An 18,428-nucleotide genomic window follows, 5' to 3' on the forward strand; every position below is an offset into this window, starting at 1 on the left:
CCATTATCTCCGCCATTATGATTTGTAGAACAGCACAATACATCTCAGTTAATCTGATCACCTCTCAGATGAATGAGCTCCTCACCCTACAGTTAGGTCCATGATTGAAGGCTGCTTCTAGCAGCTTGGATGAGTTTACGGACATTGTCACCTCCTATATCCACTTCTGTGAGGACAGCATTGTGCCATCACGCACCAGGGTGAGTTATAACAATGACAAACCCTGGTTTACTCCTAAACTCAAAAAGCTGTGGCTGGAAAAGAGAAAGGCGTTCAGAAGCGGAGACAGGGACTGCTACAGAGAGGCCAAGTACAGGTTCACTAAAGAAGTGGACATTGCTAAACATCAGCACTCTGAGAAGATGCAGCAGCAGATCTCAGAGAATGACTCGGCCTCTGTGTGGAAACGTTTTAGGAATATCACCAACTCATTCCCCCACCTCTCCCCCCTCCATAGAGCCATCACCACCATCAAACACTTCACCTACAACACCTCCCTCCAAACCCCACACCAAGGAGGATTTCACACCACCTTCTCCCACTACAACTCTTCATATTCATGAAGCAGGTGTGAGGAAGCAGTTTAAGAGTCTGAATGCTCGAAAAGCTCCCGGCCCAGACGGTGTGTCTCCTGCCACCCTCAGACACTGTGCACACGAGCTGGCCCCAGTGTTTTCTGGCATTTTCAACTCCTCACTGCAGGCATGTCATGTGCCTGCCTGCTTCAAGTCCTCTACCATAATCCCTGTCCCCAAGAAACCTAGGATCACTGGACTAAATGACTACAGACCTGTGGCTCTGACATCTGTGGTCATGAAGTCATTTGAGCGCCTTGTTCTCTCCTACCTCAAGACCCTCACGGCCCCCCTCCTGGACCCCCTGCAGTTTGCATACAGAGCCAACAGGTCTGTAGACGACGCTATCAACATGGCTCTACACTTCATCCTGCAGCATCTGGACTCCCCAGGAACCTACGCCAGGATCCTGTTTGTGGACTTCAGCTCTGCCTTCAACACCATCCTTCCAGACCATCTCCGAGGCAAGCTTTCCCAGATGAATGTGCCTGATCCCATCTGCCGGTGGATCACTGACTTCCTGACGGACAGGAAGCAGCACGTGAGGCTGGGAAAGAACGTCTCGGACTCCCGGACCATCAGCACCGGCTCCCCTCAGGGCTGTGTTCTTTCTCCTCTGCTCTTCTCCCTGTACACCAACTGCTGCACCTCCACCCACCAGTCTGTCAAGCTAATCAAGTTTGCAGATGACACCACCGTTATTGGACTCATCTCGGACGGGGATGAGTCTGCCTACAGGAGGGAGGTTGAACGTCTGGTGTCCTGGTGCAGCCACAACAACCTGGTGCTGAATGCCCAGAAGACAGTGGAGATTATTGTGGACTTCAGGAAGCACACAGCCCCACTCCCCCCCATCATCCTGACTGACACCCTCATCACCTCTATGGACTCATTCCGCTTCCTGGGTACCACCATCACCCAGGACCTGAAGTGGGAGCCCACCATCACCTCCGTCATTAAGAAAGCCCAGCAGAGGATGTACTTCCTGAGGCAGCTGAAGAAATTCAACCTGCCAACACGGACGATGATGCAATTCTACACTGCAATCATCGAGTCCATCCTCACCTCCTCCATCACTGTGTGCTACGCTGGAGCCACTATCAGGGACAAACAGAGACTGCAGCGTGTTGTGTGCTCTGCTGAGAAGGTGATTGGCTGCAGACTCCCATCTCTGCAGGACCTGTACACCTCCAGGACACTCGGGCGTGCAGCTCGGATCTCAGCTGACCCTTCTCACCCTGGACACAGTCTGTTTGACCTGCTCCCCTCAGGCAGGAGGCTCGGGTCCATTCGCACCAGAACCTCTCGCCATAAGAACAGTTTCTTCCCCTCTGCTGTTGGACTCATGAACAATAACCGTATGACTGTTCCCACCACTAACACATGACCCATGACCCATGACCCTGATTCTGATTGGTTGGACAAAGACACAGTTTTCTTAGATTTGCCTCTGTGCACACAGTGGGTTTTTAATTAAACAATCTACTGTTCAGCTACCTGCGTCTACTATGAGAACAGCTGTCTTACCTCAATTTTCTCCTGACTTGCGGTGGCTATGGTAGCTATGATGAAGCTATGCACAAACAACAACAACTCACCTGTGTATGACACATATCACCTACCCGCCTTATAACACCCTTAAAAAATCCCTCCAGAAATGTGACATTGATGAATAACTCTGGGAATTCAGTTCTGAACAGAGGTTAGCGATTTACAAAGGAACAGATGTATGGAAATGAAAGACAAAGGCCAGAGCCAACATTGCAGAGAGTTGCTTTGAGCGTGGTTGCCTGTGTGCAGCAGACTTTGGCCTTAGATCCCACACCAGAGTACACAAACAAAAAGTGGTTGTTGTTTACTTTGACTAGTAAGTGACGAAGGTAGGGTTTAATTCTCTCTTAATAATATTGGAAGCATGGCTTACTTCATGACCAGATGGGGTGTGGAACTGCTGACAGGGTGGGAGCTAGGGTTTGAAGAAAGCTCAGGTCCCTGGGAATTGGTCGGGATGGAGGCGTCCTCCATCTTTGGAACTCTAACGTCAAAATGTAAAGAATTAGCTCAATATGCAAAAAACATGTAATTTTAGTCTCTGTAAATTAAAAATATAGGTAAGTTAAATGTATTGGTATTGGCATTGATATAAGAGATATATCACTTTTTTAGTGATAAACCATGTAGGTTTGGATTTTCTTCTGCAGTGTCTCGTGTTTCCGTTGAAACAGTGTCATCATCTAGTTGTCTGCCTCAACCAGTTTTTGACTTATGGCCATTTGCTTTTGCCAGGATCACCACTGCTATCTGAATATTTACTGCCCCCCCCCCTCCAGATTAGAGAACAGGGAAAAACACTTAAAAATACTTACTGTGGCTGAACAGACTGGTCCAGCTGTTGAACCACTCGGCCAGCTATCTCTGCCTGCAGGGTCCGACTGTCTGATGTTGTATTCAGCACCATCCACGTACTTTCCACAAACCTCAAAGTGTCGCCCAAGCTACCGTTACCGGCAAGCCCCTGAATAAAGATCCACCTACCCAGGATCTATTCAGAGTGAAAGAACATACAGTTAGGTTCAGAAAGGTTTGAATATGGATACAATTTTTGGTATTTTACCTCTGTATGTCACTGCAACTGCTTTCTTATGAAACTGCAAACAATAGCTGCTTTTAATGAAATTCAAAAATTAAAAAAGAGGAAAAGATATTGCATTAGCTGTTGTGAAATAACAGCCACTTTTCTACATTGTCTCACTTTTCGGGTCTCAAATGTATATAACATTACAATATCATCATGAATAAAATGCTGCCTGTCAAATTTGGTTAATCTGGCTAAATGAGATTAGATCCATCTGCCTCTAAATTGCAAATCATTAGCCACATCTGGACACATGGGGACCAATCGTGTTATCGCACTGACACATGTAGCATGTGTAAAGGCATCACTGTCTGCAGAAATATCTTGTCATTATAACTGTTGATTGTTAGTCTGTGGCTAACATCTGGGTTTGGGTCCACTTCCTGAAACATCCCACACTGTCTGATAGCTCAGTTTTTTGTGACCGTTCCTTTGACCACATTATTTTGTTTAGAGCCAAAGCTTCCATATTCAAATGCCAGTGTTCATAAAACATGGTTTAAATCAATGGTAAATGGACTGGTTATTATATAGCACTTTTCTACTCTGTCTGAGCACTTAAAGCACTTCACACAAGCACTTTTTTTCTGAGCTCTTAAGTGCTAAGAATCTACTATTCATACACCGACGGATGCATCGGAGAGCAACATGGGGTTAGTATCTTGCAGACTGGAGCAGCCTGGGATCAAACCACCAACCTTCTGGTTAGTGGCTGACCTGCTCTGCCAACTGAGCTACCGCCACCCCAATCAGCCCACTACATGGCAAGGTGTGAAGAGCCAAAGCTGGGAAAACTCTGTAACTGACAAAACAACTCTGGGCCTAATTGTCATATTGTGAGGGAGAAAGACAGCTGAGGTTAGAGGTCAAGGGACCTGTACCTGGTGAAGCTCGTTAGCTTGCAGAGGCTGGGTCAGCTGATTGCAGTCGTCTACTGTTGGTGCTGCTGCGCTGAAGGACAGCAGAGAGATGAGAGCAAAAGCCCGGTGTGTTGCAGGCATGGTGGATAGCTGTCAGCTGCTGTTTTCCCTCACATCTGAAATACCTGGCATTTACAGGCTATTACAAAACCTACTGTGTTGTGCTGTACTTTGCTCTGTACGGCAGCTAAAAACTCCACTGGATTGAAGAATTCTGGAAAGCTGAATTGTGCAAACATGGTGGAGGCACATAAGCAAACATGTCACTTATCAGCTGTTTGAGTAATGTCTGCATGTTGTTTTGCCAACAAGTATTGGCCTGCAACAAACTGCCGAGCATAACGAAGTCCTCCCGGGTTTCCCTACTACAGCTGTTTTCACATAGTGAGCCTGTGCTCATACTTCACATTCTTTTAAACATTTCAGCACAAAGTTGGGCATGCATAAACCGAAAATACATGCCTGTTCATAGTGAACGGAAGGCAGAAAACAGCTTTGGTGTGTACAAAGTTTATAGGTCTATAGAATTATTTTGGCATTTGAATCACAGCTACATTAGGTGAACCTGTTTAAATATGAAGTTTCAACTCATAAGAACTTTTATAATCTCAAATATATTTTGACCACCTACTTCTCCAACTGCTATGACTCTGTTGGTTTACCCAAGTTTACCCTTTTTTTGAATTTGTTGTTGTTGTAGACAACAACAAATAAACAAACATCCATAGATGAATTGGATGGATGGATGTTCTCCCTCAGCTTCTGCAGACTCTTTCACGTCTGGCACATGTCCTCAGGGTGAACTTGATCTCATCTGTGAAAAACACCTGGCGCCATATGCCAATTTTGGTATTTAATGGAACATGCCAGTCGGGCGCAACTGTAACAGGCATAGGACCCACTAGAGCATGTTGAGACCTCGGGACACTCGTGAAATCTGTTTCTGATTGTTTGGTCAGAGACACAAAACTGTGCTGGAGGTCATTTTGTAGGGCTCCAGCAGATACTGGTCATATTGATGGGTTAAAGACCTTCTATAGTCCTGTCCAGCTCTTCTAGGGTGACTACAGGTCTCCTGCAATCTCCTCCATGATCTTGCTGGGAGACAAAGTGTGAACAAACCTGACATGATTTGACATAGATTTGAAAACTGCGTTTTTGTGTGAAAACGCTCTGCGTCCACACTAGCGTTTACAGTCGTTTTCACAGAGTTGTGCGTCCACATTGAAACAGCCCAAAACGCTTACGTTCCAGTCCTGCACATGCGCAAAAGTGAGTGAGTACAAACTGATATTAATCTTTTTTAGGGCTGTCAAAATTGAGAGCAATCAAAACAACTGCTGTATAATGCCCTCCGCTATCTTTGTTTAATTGGTCACATGACTGCATCACATGCAGAGTCGCAGTCTTACACGCCTCTCTGCAGCTTCTCTCCTCCTGCTACCCCCCAAAAACCCATCTCCATAGAGACTGTGTCAGCTTCCAAAAAGACAAAAAACAAACTAAAAACCAGCAACAAACAACTTAAACATAAACAATCACAAAGAAAGAACAGTACAGTATCCACATCTGAACCAAAGAGTAAAACAGTGAAATGTGGATTATTAAATATTAGGTCTCTCTCCTCCAAGTCTCTGTTAGTACATGACTTAATAATTGATCAACAAATTGATTTACTCTGCCTTACAGAAACCTGGTTGCAGCAGGATGATTATGTTAGTTTAAATGAATCAACACCCCCGAGTCATTCTAACTACCAGAAACCTCGAAGCACAGGCCGAGGGGGCGGTGTGGCAGCAATTTTTCACACCAGCCTATTAATTAATGAAAGACCCAGACAGACTTTAATTCATTTGAAAGCCTGATGCTTAGCCTTGTCCACCCCAGCTGTGAAACTCAGAAACCAGTCTTACTTGTTATCATCTATCGTCCACCTGGGCCTTACACAGAGTTTCTGTCTGATTTCTCAGACTTTATATCTAATTTAGTTCTGAGCTCAAATAAAATAATTATTGTGGGTGATTTTAACATCCATGTAGATGCTAAAAATGACAGCCTCAACATGGCATTTAGTCTGTTATTAGACTCAATTGGCTTCTCTCAAAATGTAAAAGAACCCACCCACCACTTTAATCACACTCTAGATCTTGTTTTAACATATGGCATAGAAACTGAACATTTAACAGTGTTTCCTGAAAACCCTCTCCTGTCTGATCATTTCCTGATAACATTTACATTTACAATAATTGATTACACAGCGGTGGAGAGTAGATTTTATCAAAGTAGATGTCTTTCTGAAAGCGCTGTAACTAAGTTTAAGAATATAATCCACCCACTGTTATCATCTTCAATGCCCTGTACCAACACAGAGCAGAGCAGCTATCTGAACGCTACCCCAACAGAGGTCGATTATCTTGTTAATAATTTCACCTCCTCACTACGTACGACTCTGGATACTGTAGCTCCAGTGAAAACTAAGGTCTCTAATCAGAAGTACCTGACTCCGTGGTATAATTCTCAAACACGTACCCTAAAGCAGATGACTCGTAATCTGGAGAGGAAATGGTGTGTCACAAATTTAGAGGATCATCATTTAGCCTGGAGAAATAGTTTGCTGCTTTATAAGAAAGCCCTCCGCAAAGCCAGAACATCTTACTATTCATCACTGATTGAAGAAAATAAGAACAACCCCAGGTTTCTCTTCAGCACTGTAGCCAGGCTGACAAACAGTCAGAGCTCTGTTGAGCCAACCATCCCTTTAACGTTAACTAGTAATGACTTCATGAACTTCTTCACAAATAAAATTTTTATCATTAGAGAAAAAATTACCAGTAATCATCCCACAGATGTAATATTATCTACAGCTACTCTTAGTACCATTGATGTTAAGTTAGACTCTTTTTCTCCAATTGATCTTTCTGAGTTAACTTCAATAATTACTTCCTCCAAACCATCAACGTGTCTTTTAGACCCCATTCCTACAAAACTGCTCAAAGAAGTCCTGCCATTAATTAATTCTTCGATCTTAAATATGATCAACCTATCTCTAATAATCGGCTATGTACCACAGGCCTTCAAGCTGGCTGTAGTTAAACCTTTACTCAAAAAGCATCTCTAGACCCAGCAGTCTTAGCTAATTATAGGCCAATCTCCAACCTTCCTTTCATATCAAACATCCTTGAAAGAGTAGTTGTCAAACAGCTAACAGATCATCTGCAGAGGAATGGTTTATTTGAAGAGTTTCAGTCAGGTTTCAGAGCTCATCACAGCACAGAAACAGCTTTAGTGAAGGTTACAAATGATCTTCTTATGGCCTCTGACAGTGGACTCATCTCTGTGCTTGTCCTGCTAGACCTCAGTGCAGCGTTCGATACTGTTGACCATAATATCCTATTAGAGCGATTAGAACATGCTGTAGGTATTACAGGTACTGTGCTGCAGTGGTTTGTATCATATCTATCTAATAGACTCCAATTTGTGCATGTAAATGGAGAGTCCTCTTCACACACTGAGGTTAATTATGGAGTTCCACAGGGTTCAGTGCTAGGACCAATTCTGTTTACATTATACATGCTTCCCTTAGGCAGCATCATTAGAAGACATAGCATACATTTTCACTGCTATGCAGATGACACCCAGCTCTATCTGTCCATGAAGCCAGATAACACACACCAATTAATTAAACTGCAGGAATGTCTTAAAGACATAAAGACCTGGATGGCCGCTAACTTTCTGCTTCTTAATTCAGATAAAACTGAGGTTATTGTACTCGGCCCTGAAAATCTTAGAAATATGGTATCTAACCAGATTCATACTCTGGATGGCATTACCTTGGCCTCCAGTAACGCTGTGAGGAACCTTGGAGTATTTTTGACCAGGACATGTCCTTCAACGCACATATTAAACAAATATGTAAGACTGCTTTCTTCCATTTGCGCAACATCTCTAAAATTAGAAATATCCTGTCTCAGAGTGACGCTGAAAAACTAGTTCATGCATTTATTACTTCCAGGCTGGACGACTGTAATTCATTATTATCAGGATGTCCAAAAAACTCACTGAAAAGCCTTCAGCTAATCCAAAATGCTGCAGCAAGAGTACTGACAGGGACTAGAAGGAGAGAGCATATTTCTCCTGTTTTGGCTTCCCTTCATTGGCTTCCTGTTAAGTCCAGAATTGAATTCAAAATCCTGCTCCTCACATACAAGGTCTTAAATAATCAGGCCCCATCTTATCTTAATGACCTTGTAGTACCATATCACCCTATTAGAGCACTTCGCTCTCGCTCTGCAGGCCTACTTGTTGTTCCTAGAGTATTTAAAAGTAGAATGGGAGGCAGAGCCTTCAGTTTTCAGGCCCCTCTTCTGTGGAACCAGCTTCCAGTTTGGATTCGGGAGACAGAAACTATCTCTACTTTTAAGATTAGGCTTAAAACTTTCCTTTTTGCTAAAGCATATAGTTAGGGCTGGACCAGGTGACCCTGAATCCTCCCTTAGTTATGCTGCAATAGACGTAGGCTGCCGGGGGATTCCCATGATGCATTGAGTTTTTCCTTTCCAGTCACCTTTCTCACTCACTATGTATTAATAGACCTCTCTGCATTGAATCATATCTGTTATTAACCTCTGTCTCTCTTCCACAGCATGTCTTTTATCCTGTCTTCCTTCTCTCACCCCAACCGGTCGCAGCAGATGGCCGCCCCTCCCTGAGCCTGGTTCTGCCGGAGGTTTCTTCCTGTTAAAAGGGAGTTTTTCCTTCCCACTGTCGCCAAAGTGCTTGCTCATAGGGGGTCATATGATTGTTGGGTTTTTCTCTGTATCTATGAAGCACCTTGAGGCGACTTTTGTTTTGATTTGGCGCTATATAAATAAAATTGAATTGAATTGAATTGAATGCCTAAAGTGCGTCATCGTTTTAGAAAGTCTGTGTTTTTGAGTGTCCACATTGCGACAGAACAGCTCCATGCAGTCAGTAGTTACACTGACTCTGATCCAATGCAAACCACTAGTGAGAAACCAGAAGTCAGAAAAGAGTGCATTGGAGGCTGATTGACTCCAATCTGTGTGCCTGGTCTGTGAGAACCAGAATTTTGGCTGGTTTTAGGTGGTCAAATATTTATTTTACATGACTTATTCTCAGTTCCCACCCTTGACTCCACTACCAGTACTTAAGGTAGGAGCTGAAAACTTGAGTCTGATGAGAAAGACTCTGTGGAGTAATTGCATCTGTGGAATAGCCTGCCTTTCTGGAACTGAGGCTTTTATTAACACTGACATTGTGTTTGAAGTCTTCATCTTTGCTTATGCTGTAAATAAACCTTTTGATCTTTTAAATTAAGAGTCCTGCATTTGAGTCCAAATTGCTTTAGTGGCCTTGACATAAAAAGGGAAAACCTGCCATTCCACTATCTTACCAGCAATCATTTAGTTAGTTTTGTGATCCACAAAATGAATGATCAACATGCGCATAAACAATAGTGTTTGATGTTTTTTGTTTTATGACTGAAAAAAATACTTTTCATTTTCCCAAAAAGGTTGATTCTGTTCATCCGGATGTAGTGTTTTCAGTGCAAAAAAAGTTTCAGAATGGAGTCTAATAGGCGATGTCTCATCACATGAGCCACATACGATGTGCTGCCTTCCCCCATAAATCTGCAGCTGTGGTTTGGAAAGGAGCCATCCTGGCTCCTGTGTACAGTCCCAGCAACACTCAAGCACATGTTGGTTGGTTGTAGGACTAGCCTTACTAAGGGCAGATACATGGAAATACAACCAGTTCCTCAGGTGTCTTGCTGAAAAGGTTGACTACAAGAGGGAATCCATCAATGCTCAGCCTTTCACAAACCAAGAGGAGCATCAGCATCCATTAGCATTTGTCTGGGACGGGGACAAGCTGAGGACTAGCCCTTCAACCCCGGATGTGGGACCACTGAAGGTCGCCAGGGATTGGCAGATACAACTCGACTTGGATCAGAGACTCATTTTCCCCACAGAGATCTTAACAACTACTCTGCGACCAGACCTCATCCTTTGGTTTAACTCCCAGAAACGTGCTTATGTCATTGACCTGACGGTACCATGGGAGGAAGCAATTGAGGAAGCATTTGAGTATAGGAAGCTGCGGTATGCAAACTTGGGAGCTGAGGCAGAGGACAGAGGCTGGAAGACCAGGGTGCGCCTGGTGGAAGTGGGGTGCAGGGGCTTTGTTGCCAGTACAACAGCAAAACTACTTAGAGAAATTGGAGTCAGGAGACAGCTGCAACGGCACGCTATAGGAGAGTTAGCTAACACTGCTGAGAGGACCAGTCATTGGCTATAGCTGCAGAGGGCTGACAACACATGGGCAGCCCAAGGCAGTCAGCTAACCGTGAGACACATGCCCAGGCTTGATCAACTTTTAGTGGGCCTGTCTCAGCAGAGGGTGTCATGTGATAAAAGGCTGAAACACCCTGTTAAGTTGAGGCACATAACTGATGATGTGTCCTGCTGGTAAAGCTTCCAGTTCTCCATTAGAAGTGATGCAATATCAGGGATTGTAACATCTAGTCCTTTTATTGAATCAGACTTTCAAATTATTCACAAACTGAAGAAATGTTTTCTTTTGGGTGAGAAAGGTGTCTTCTAGGCCTTTGAATATGGAAGCTTTGGCTCTGAACAAAATAATGTGGTCAAAGGAACGGTCACAAAAAACTGAGCTATCAGACAGTGTGGGATGTTTCAGGAAGTGGACCCAAACCCAGATGTTAGCCACAGACTAACAATCAACAGTTATAATGACAAGATATTTCTGCAGACAGTGATGCCTTTACACATGCTACATGTGTCAGTGCGATAACACGATTGGTCCCCATGTGTCCAGATGTGGCTAATGATTTGCAATTTAGAGGCAGATGGATCTAATCTCATTTAGCCAGATTAACCAAATTTGACAGGCAGCATTTTATTCATGATGATATTGTAATGTTATATACATTTGAGACCCGAAAAGTGAGACAATGTAGAAAAGTGGCTGTTATTTCACAACAGCTAATGCAATATCTTTTCCTCTTTTTTAATTTTTGAATTTCATTAAAAGCAGCTATTGTTTGCAGTTTCATAAGAAAGCAGTTGCAGTGACATACAGAGGTAAAATACCAAAAATTGTATCCATATTCAAACCTTTCTGAACCTAACTGTATGTTCTTTCACTCTGAATAGATCCTGGGTAGGTGGATCTTTATTCAGGGGCTTGCCGGTAACGGTAGCTTGGGCGACACTTTGAGGTTTGTGGAAAGTACGTGGATGGTGCTGAATACAACATCAGACAGTCGGACCCTGCAGGCAGAGATAGCTGGCCGAGTGGTTCAACAGCTGGACCAGTCTGTTCAGCCACAGTAAGTATTTTTAAGTGTTTTTCCCTGTTCTCTAATCTGGAGGGGGGGGGGGCAGTAAATATTCAGATAGCAGTGGTGATCCTGGCAAAAGCAAATGGCCATAAGTCAAAAACTGGTTGAGGCAGACAACTAGATGATGACACTGTTTCAACGGAAACACGAGACACTGCAGAAGAAAATCCAAACCTACATGGTTTATCACTAAAAAAGTGATATATCTCTTATATCAATGCCAATACCAATACATTTAACTTACCTATATTTTTAATTTACAGAGACTAAAATTACATGTTTTTTGCATATTGAGCTAATTCTTTACATTTTGACGTTAGAGTTCCAAAGATGGAGGACGCCTCCATCCCGACCAATTCCCAGGGACCTGAGCTTTCTTCAAACCCTAGCTCCCACCCTGTCAGCAGTTCCACACCCCATCTGGTCATGAAGTAAGCCATGCTTCCAATATTATTAAGAGAGAATTAAACCCTACCTTCGTCACTTACTAGTCAAAGTAAACAACAACCACTTTTTGTTTGTGTACTCTGGTGTGGGATCTAAGGCCAAAGTCTGCTGCACACAGGCAACCACGCTCAAAGCAACTCTCTGCAATGTTGGCTCTGGCCTTTGTCTTTCATTTACATACATCTGTTCCTTTGTAAATCGCTAACCTCTGTTCAGAACTGAATTCCCAGAGTTTTTCATCAATGTCACATTTCTGGAGGGATTTTTTAAGGGTGTTATAAGGCGGGTAGGTGATATGTGTCATACACAGGTGAGTTGTTGTTGTTTGTGCATAGCTTCATCATAGCTACCATAGCCACCGCAAGTCAGGAGAAAATTGAGGTAAGACAGCTGTTCTCATAGTAGACGCAGGTAGCTGAACAGTAGATTGTTTAATTAAAAACCCACTGTGTGCACAGAGGCAAAACTAAGAAAACTGTGTCTTTGTCCAACCAATCAGAATCAGAAAGGGTTTTATTGCCAAATGTTGAGCAGGTTTACAACATTAGGAAATTGCTGCGGTACTTATTGCAAACATACTGTCAGATAACGCTTAAATAGACATAAAAATAAGAATTAAAAGTGCTAAGTAGATAGATATATACATGAGTGCAGGTGGTGATCAGTGCAAACGTGGAATGATGCAGTGAACACAGCGTAGGGTCATGTGTTAGTGGTGGGAACAGTCATACGGTTATTGTTCATGAGTCCAACAGCAGAGGGGAAGAAACTGTTCTTATGGCGAGAGGTTCTGGTGCGAATGGACCGGAGCCTCCTGCCTGAGGGGAGCAGGTCAAACAGACTGTGTCCAGGGTGAGAAGGGTCAGCTGAGATCCGAGCTGCACGCCCCAGTGGCCTGGAGGTGTACAGGTCCTGCAGAGATGGGAGTCTGCAGCCAATCACCTTCTCAGCAGAGCGCACAACACGCTGCAGTCTCTGTTTGTCCCTGATAGTGGCTCCAGCGTAGCACACGGTGATGGAGGAGGTGAGGATGGACTTGATGATTGCAGTGTAGAATTGCATCATCGTCCGTGTTGGCAGGTTGAATTTCTTCAGCTGCCTCAGGAAGTACATCCTCTGCTGGACTTTCTTAATGACGGAGGTGATGGTGGGCTCCCACTTCAGGTCCTGGGTGATGGTGGTACCCAGGAAGCGGAATGAGTCCACAGAGGTGATGAGGGTGTCAGTCAGGATGATGGGGGGGAGTGGGGCTGTGTGCTTCCTGAAGTCCACAATAATCTCCACTGTCTTCTGGACATTCAGCACCAGGTTGTTGTGGCTGCACCAGGACACCAGACGTTCAACCTCCCTCCTGTAGGCAGACTCATCCCCGTCCGAGATGAGTCCAATAACGGTGGTGTCATCTGCAAACTTGATTAGTTTGACAGACTGGTGGGTGGAGGTGCAGCAGTTGGTGTACAGGGAGAAGAGCAGAGGAGAAAGAACACAGCCCTGAGGGGAGCCGGTGCTGATGGTCCGGGAGTCCGAGACGTTCTTTCCCAGCCTCACGTGCTGCTTCCTGTCCGTCAGGAAGTCAGTGATCCACCGGCAGATGGGATCAGGCACATTCATCTGTGAAAGCTTGCCTCGGAGATGGTCTGGAAGGATGGTGTTGAAGGCAGAGCTGAAGTCCACAAACAGGATCCTGGCGTAGGTTCCTGGGGAGTCCAGATGCTGCAGGATGAAGTGTAGAGCCATGTTGATAGCGTCGTCTACAGACCTGTTGGCTCTGTATGCAAACTGCAGGGGGTCCAGGAGGGGGGCCGTGAGGGTCTTGAGGTAGGAGAGAACAAGGCGCTCAAATGACTTCATGACCACAGATGTCAGAGCCACAGGTCTGTAGTCATTTAGTCCAGTGATCCTAGGTTTCTTGGGGACAGGGATTATGGTAGAGGACTTGAAGCAGGCAGGCACATGACATGCCTGCAGTGAGGAGTTGAAAATGCCAGAAAACACTGGGGCCAGCTCGTGTGCACAGTGTCTGAGGGTGGCAGGAGACACACCGTCTGGGCCGGGAGCTTTTCGAGCATTCAGACTCTTAAACTGCTTCCTCACATCTGCTTCATGAATATGAAGAGTTGTAGTGGGAGAAGGTGGTGTGAAATCCTCCTTGGTGTGGGGTTTGGAGGGAGGTGTTGTAGGTGAAGTGTTTGATGGGGGTGATGGCTCTATGGAGGGGGGAGAGGTGGGGGAATGAGTGTCCAATACTTCCAATTTGCTATACTGTTGGCAGAAAGCTGGTTGATACTGAAATGAACTGATTGCAACTTTACATAAAAACTAGTGTCGTTGCATCATGCAATTTTTGTATATTCTTCAAAATATTAGTTTAATCAGAAAGTGAAACTCTTGAGATTAAGAGTATCTATAGTAAGAGCGGTGGCAGAAGAAACCAGAACTCCCAGTGAGCACCCACGTAAGCAAACTCTACACAAAGAGGTCACTCTGGGGGTAACCCAGGAACAGCAAGAGCAACGGTGGTCATTACTGAGCCACCATGCCGCCCTCATTTGTGTTGATTAAAAAATGCCACAGATTACTCTGTTTAGAACTCAGTCTTCTATTATTAAAGTCAAATCAGGTTTGAAAGCGTCGGTCAAGGATGCATTCAGATGAGAAAAACGTCATAGTGTGCAAGTCAGTATTTCTTTTGGTGTCGCATTATCAATCCAGATGAAATTTTAATGTTGCCATTTTCCACTTCCATTCTGCTTGATCATTGTTTTAGGGAGGATCGCTGCCTCAGGAATGTTCAGAACATGTCCCTAGTTGATGGCAAAGACTTAGAGTTCTACAGTAAGTTGCTTCAGTGAATAACATACAGTCAAAGGAGCTTGCAAAGAAAAGCGTCTGGACTTCTTTAAGTTACTTGAAGACGTTTCACCTCTCATCCGAGAAGCTTCTTCAGTTCTAAGGTCAAATGGTGGAGAGTCCCAGATATAAACCTAGTGGGAGTATCCCCCCACAGAGGGACAAAAGGACCCCCTGATGAACCTCTAATCGCCTGAGCCAAGGTGTGAAACTGGGTGTGGGTCCCAATCAGCCAGAGTTTCGGGTGTGTTCATTGTGAAACCTGGCCCCACCGTATCATGCGAATTCCTGAGGTCAGATGGCCCAGGATGTGAGTGGGCGTTAAGGCGTCTGGGAAGGGATCTCAAAACTGGATTATAGATGGCAGAGAGTTGGTGTCGTAAACCCCCGCCTCTGTTCAAAGATGGTCGCTCACAGTGGACATAGATGGCTTCTTTCACTCCTCTTTCAAACCATCTGTCTTCAAGTAACTTAAAGAAGTCCAGACGCTTTTCTTTGCAAGCTCCTTTGACTACGATGACCTGGATGACTGAGAACCTTCACAGACAATAACATACAGTATGTACACATGTAATCACATCAGTTACATCTGTCACTCAGGTCTGTGAGGTTTGTCACAGTACAATTTGCATGCTCAGTTGATCAGAATTGTTATCCTCCCATCATGAATGCTTGTGTTTTGTTGCACAGTGAAAATTGCCAGTTCCTATCACAGGTTCCTGCAGACCTGCCCTGACTGTCTGCTCATGCACACCTACGATAAAGTAGCCAATCACCAATTGTTCTACTTGTTTGGTAAGTATGAGCAGTGATGGAGCATTTACTAAAAGAACTGACAAGTAAAACAGTAAAATATTTACTTGATGGACTATTAATTATATATTTTAACTGTAATTAATGAGTTGTAGTCAACTGACAATTCTTTGGCTATTTCAAATAAAGGTGGAAGGATGGACTACTTTGGCATTCAACTCATCATTTCTTTTAGTATCTCACTTTCCTATTTGTGAAGAAGTAAGAAAAGAATATAAAAACCCCCAAACCAATGAGAAACTAGTTGTAGAGCCCAGTATGGATTTTCGCAAATGGATTTTTCTACAACAAGTTAACTGATCAAGTAATTAATCATTTTAATATTCATCAACTAGAGTATAATTGTTTTCCATCTAAATTGTAGCCATGTCTGAATACAAAGTAGCTTGAATTCAATCAGGGCTGGACTGGGACAAAAAATCGTCCTGGGCATTTTGACTAGAGAACCACAAAGACATAAAACCTTTGAATGAAAACAAATGCTGTTGTGACAGTGATGTACACTGTCTTGTTGGTATATATGTATGATTTCTATACATTTTACATCAGATGACCACTTTGGTTGTTTTGAGAATAATAGATTGCTGAATATACATTAGAGCTAAAGAGACTGTATTTTAGGGTGGCTTGCAAAATTATAATATGGAGTTTGCTAGTGTGTAAGAATACAAACAGAAAAGGCCTGGAATGTGAACAATGAACTGGGGTGCAGGGCAGGAGAAGAATTAACCCCCACCCCCAGGACAGAAGCAAGAGTTACTGCAAGAGTTACTGAGGGTGAGGGGCAGACAAATAACAAAAGGACACTACCTTAAAAGGAGATGGGGGTCAGGGTGTCAGCACCCCTGGCTACTGTACCAGTGTTTTTCCATTGTGGGGGTGTTTACTATAGGAGGAGGATACCAGAGACTAAAAATGTAGCTGTTGTGTTGAATTCTTGAGATCAGCCTTTAGAATAGGACTGCAAAGGACTGCAGTGTGCTGATCTCCAGATGTATCTGTAAGGAAAAATGGGTAACAAAAGGATTTTGTGAAACTTGGAAACATCTCTGCATGATCTCTACCAACACAAAAGGATCGGAGAGAGCGGCGTTGTCTCCCACAGTTGTAAGATTCAGACATTTTAAATGAGAATAAGAAAGAAAAGTATTTCTTTGTGCCCCCCTCCTCTCCCTGTTAATTATCACTAGAAGTCCCAGACTTTTCTAACCCTCTGTCAGCCAAGTGGAAGCTAACTTGGCTAGTCTTTTAGCATCAATTCATATGTAAATTAGGTCGTTACCTGAGAATTCTGGAGGGGAGTGGGTGTGTGTGAATGATTGCTGATGTCTAACTGCTAACTGCCTCTTTCTTTGTGTGTGTGTGTGTGTGTGTGTGTGTGGGGGGACTTCCTTTTGTGTTGAGGTGGATACAATCTCACTGCACTTAGCCTAATCCTTCATTGCCCTGAAGAATCCTGTGGTGTACGAACCTCCTCTCCAAGGAAAGAAAATGCAGCAGGCCTTGGAAATGATCCTGAGTGAAGTCAACCCTTGTGACTCGGATGGAGAAGACCTAGAACTTCAGCCGGATTCGGACTCGGAGCTGTCTGATCAGTCTTCCGGTTAGGTTTCATTTCATATTATTTCCTATTTCATTTCAAACAAGTAAGTGAAAAATACTAAAAAAGCAGAGCAGGGTTAGGGTTAGCTAGTAACCCTAACTCTAGTTGTTTCTTTTTATTTAGGAAGACATTTCATATCATTTCCTATTTCATTTCAAACAAGTAAGTGGATGTAGTAAGTAAGATATTTCAGACATTATTCCGATACAGAGGAGGAGATACTGGAATTATAATTAGTATCTATGCATGCATTTGTGATTTCGTTTGACCTTCCCATTGCTCACAATTTGAATTTGTTCACACTGCAGATGAGGAGACTGCTTCTCCACCTAAAAAGAGAGCTTGTTTGGGGACTGAGACAGCAAAAGATGGCACAGTGTGGCGTGAAGAACAGGTGGGGACCTGTCTCCCTTTCACCCCAATAGAAGCGTACGCTGCAGATGGAGAGCCAACAGCTAAGGCCAGGAAAAGTATCTCGAGTCGCCTTCAGAGCTTCCTGTGTTTCATCACTCTTGACATGCTTCATAGCATTCAAGAATGGACTATTCAACATGCACAGGAAACGGAGCATGTTCATTGGTTCATGGACCTCCCTGAACTAATGGCATTTATTGCAATTGTCATCTTGCGGGGGGTTACTAGGCTTCCATCACTACGTGACTGCTGGTCAGCAAACCTGGGAAACCCACAGATCATTGGAACTATGCCGCGAAACCGCTTCCAAGACATCATGCAACACCTACGCTTTGATGACAGGTCCACCCGCAGTGATCGAGCAAAGACTGATAAGTTCGCTGCAATTTCCAGTGTGTGGGGATCATTTGTCACCAACTGCATCACGTGCTACAACCCTGGTCTACATATCACCGTTGATGAACAGCTTTTCCCATCAAAGACTCAGTGCTGTTTCCTGCAGTATATTGCAAGTAAACTGACAAGTTTGGGATCAAGTTTTGGGTGGCTTGCGACCTAAAATCCAAGTACATTTGCAATGTCTTCCCATATCTTGGCAAGGACCCCAATCGTCCCAGTGGGGAGAGACTGTCTGAAGATGTAGTGATGAGGCTGATGGAACCATTCCCAGACAAGGGCAGAAATGTTACCACGGACAATTTCTTCACATCGCTTTCACTTGCCCAAAAACTTCTTAGACGGAAAACCACCATCCTCGGCACAGTCAACAAGATTCGCAGGGAAATTC

General features: G+C 44.0%; 1 protein-coding gene across 2 annotated transcripts in view; it reads right to left on the bottom strand.

The window, feature by feature from the left end:
• Window positions 1-4,266, bottom strand: part of LOC146392990 (uncharacterized) — an 18,714-nt gene extending 14,448 nt beyond the window's left edge. Inside the window, exons 1-3 of one of the 2 annotated variants that reach the window (XM_084908419.1) lie at window positions 4,092-4,266; window positions 2,942-3,117; window positions 2,500-2,610 (exon numbers count right to left, since the gene is read on the bottom strand). In XM_084908419.1, coding sequence (XP_084764545.1) covers window positions 2,500-2,610; window positions 2,942-3,117; window positions 4,092-4,211 — 407 coding nt within the window. In that variant the 5' untranslated portion in view covers window positions 4,212-4,266. Of the gene's footprint in view, window positions 1-2,499; window positions 2,611-2,941; window positions 3,118-3,189 lie in introns of both variants that reach the window. The other variant, XM_084908427.1, reaches the window with a different exon arrangement.
• Between the last annotated feature and the right edge of the window lie 14,162 nt (window positions 4,267-18,428).

This window comes from Perissodus microlepis, chromosome 2, assembly GCF_051167445.1.
Source record: "Perissodus microlepis isolate ML-2025 ecotype Zambia chromosome 2, ASM5116744v1, whole genome shotgun sequence".
Classification (NCBI taxonomy): Eukaryota; Metazoa; Chordata; class Actinopteri; order Cichliformes; family Cichlidae; genus Perissodus; species Perissodus microlepis.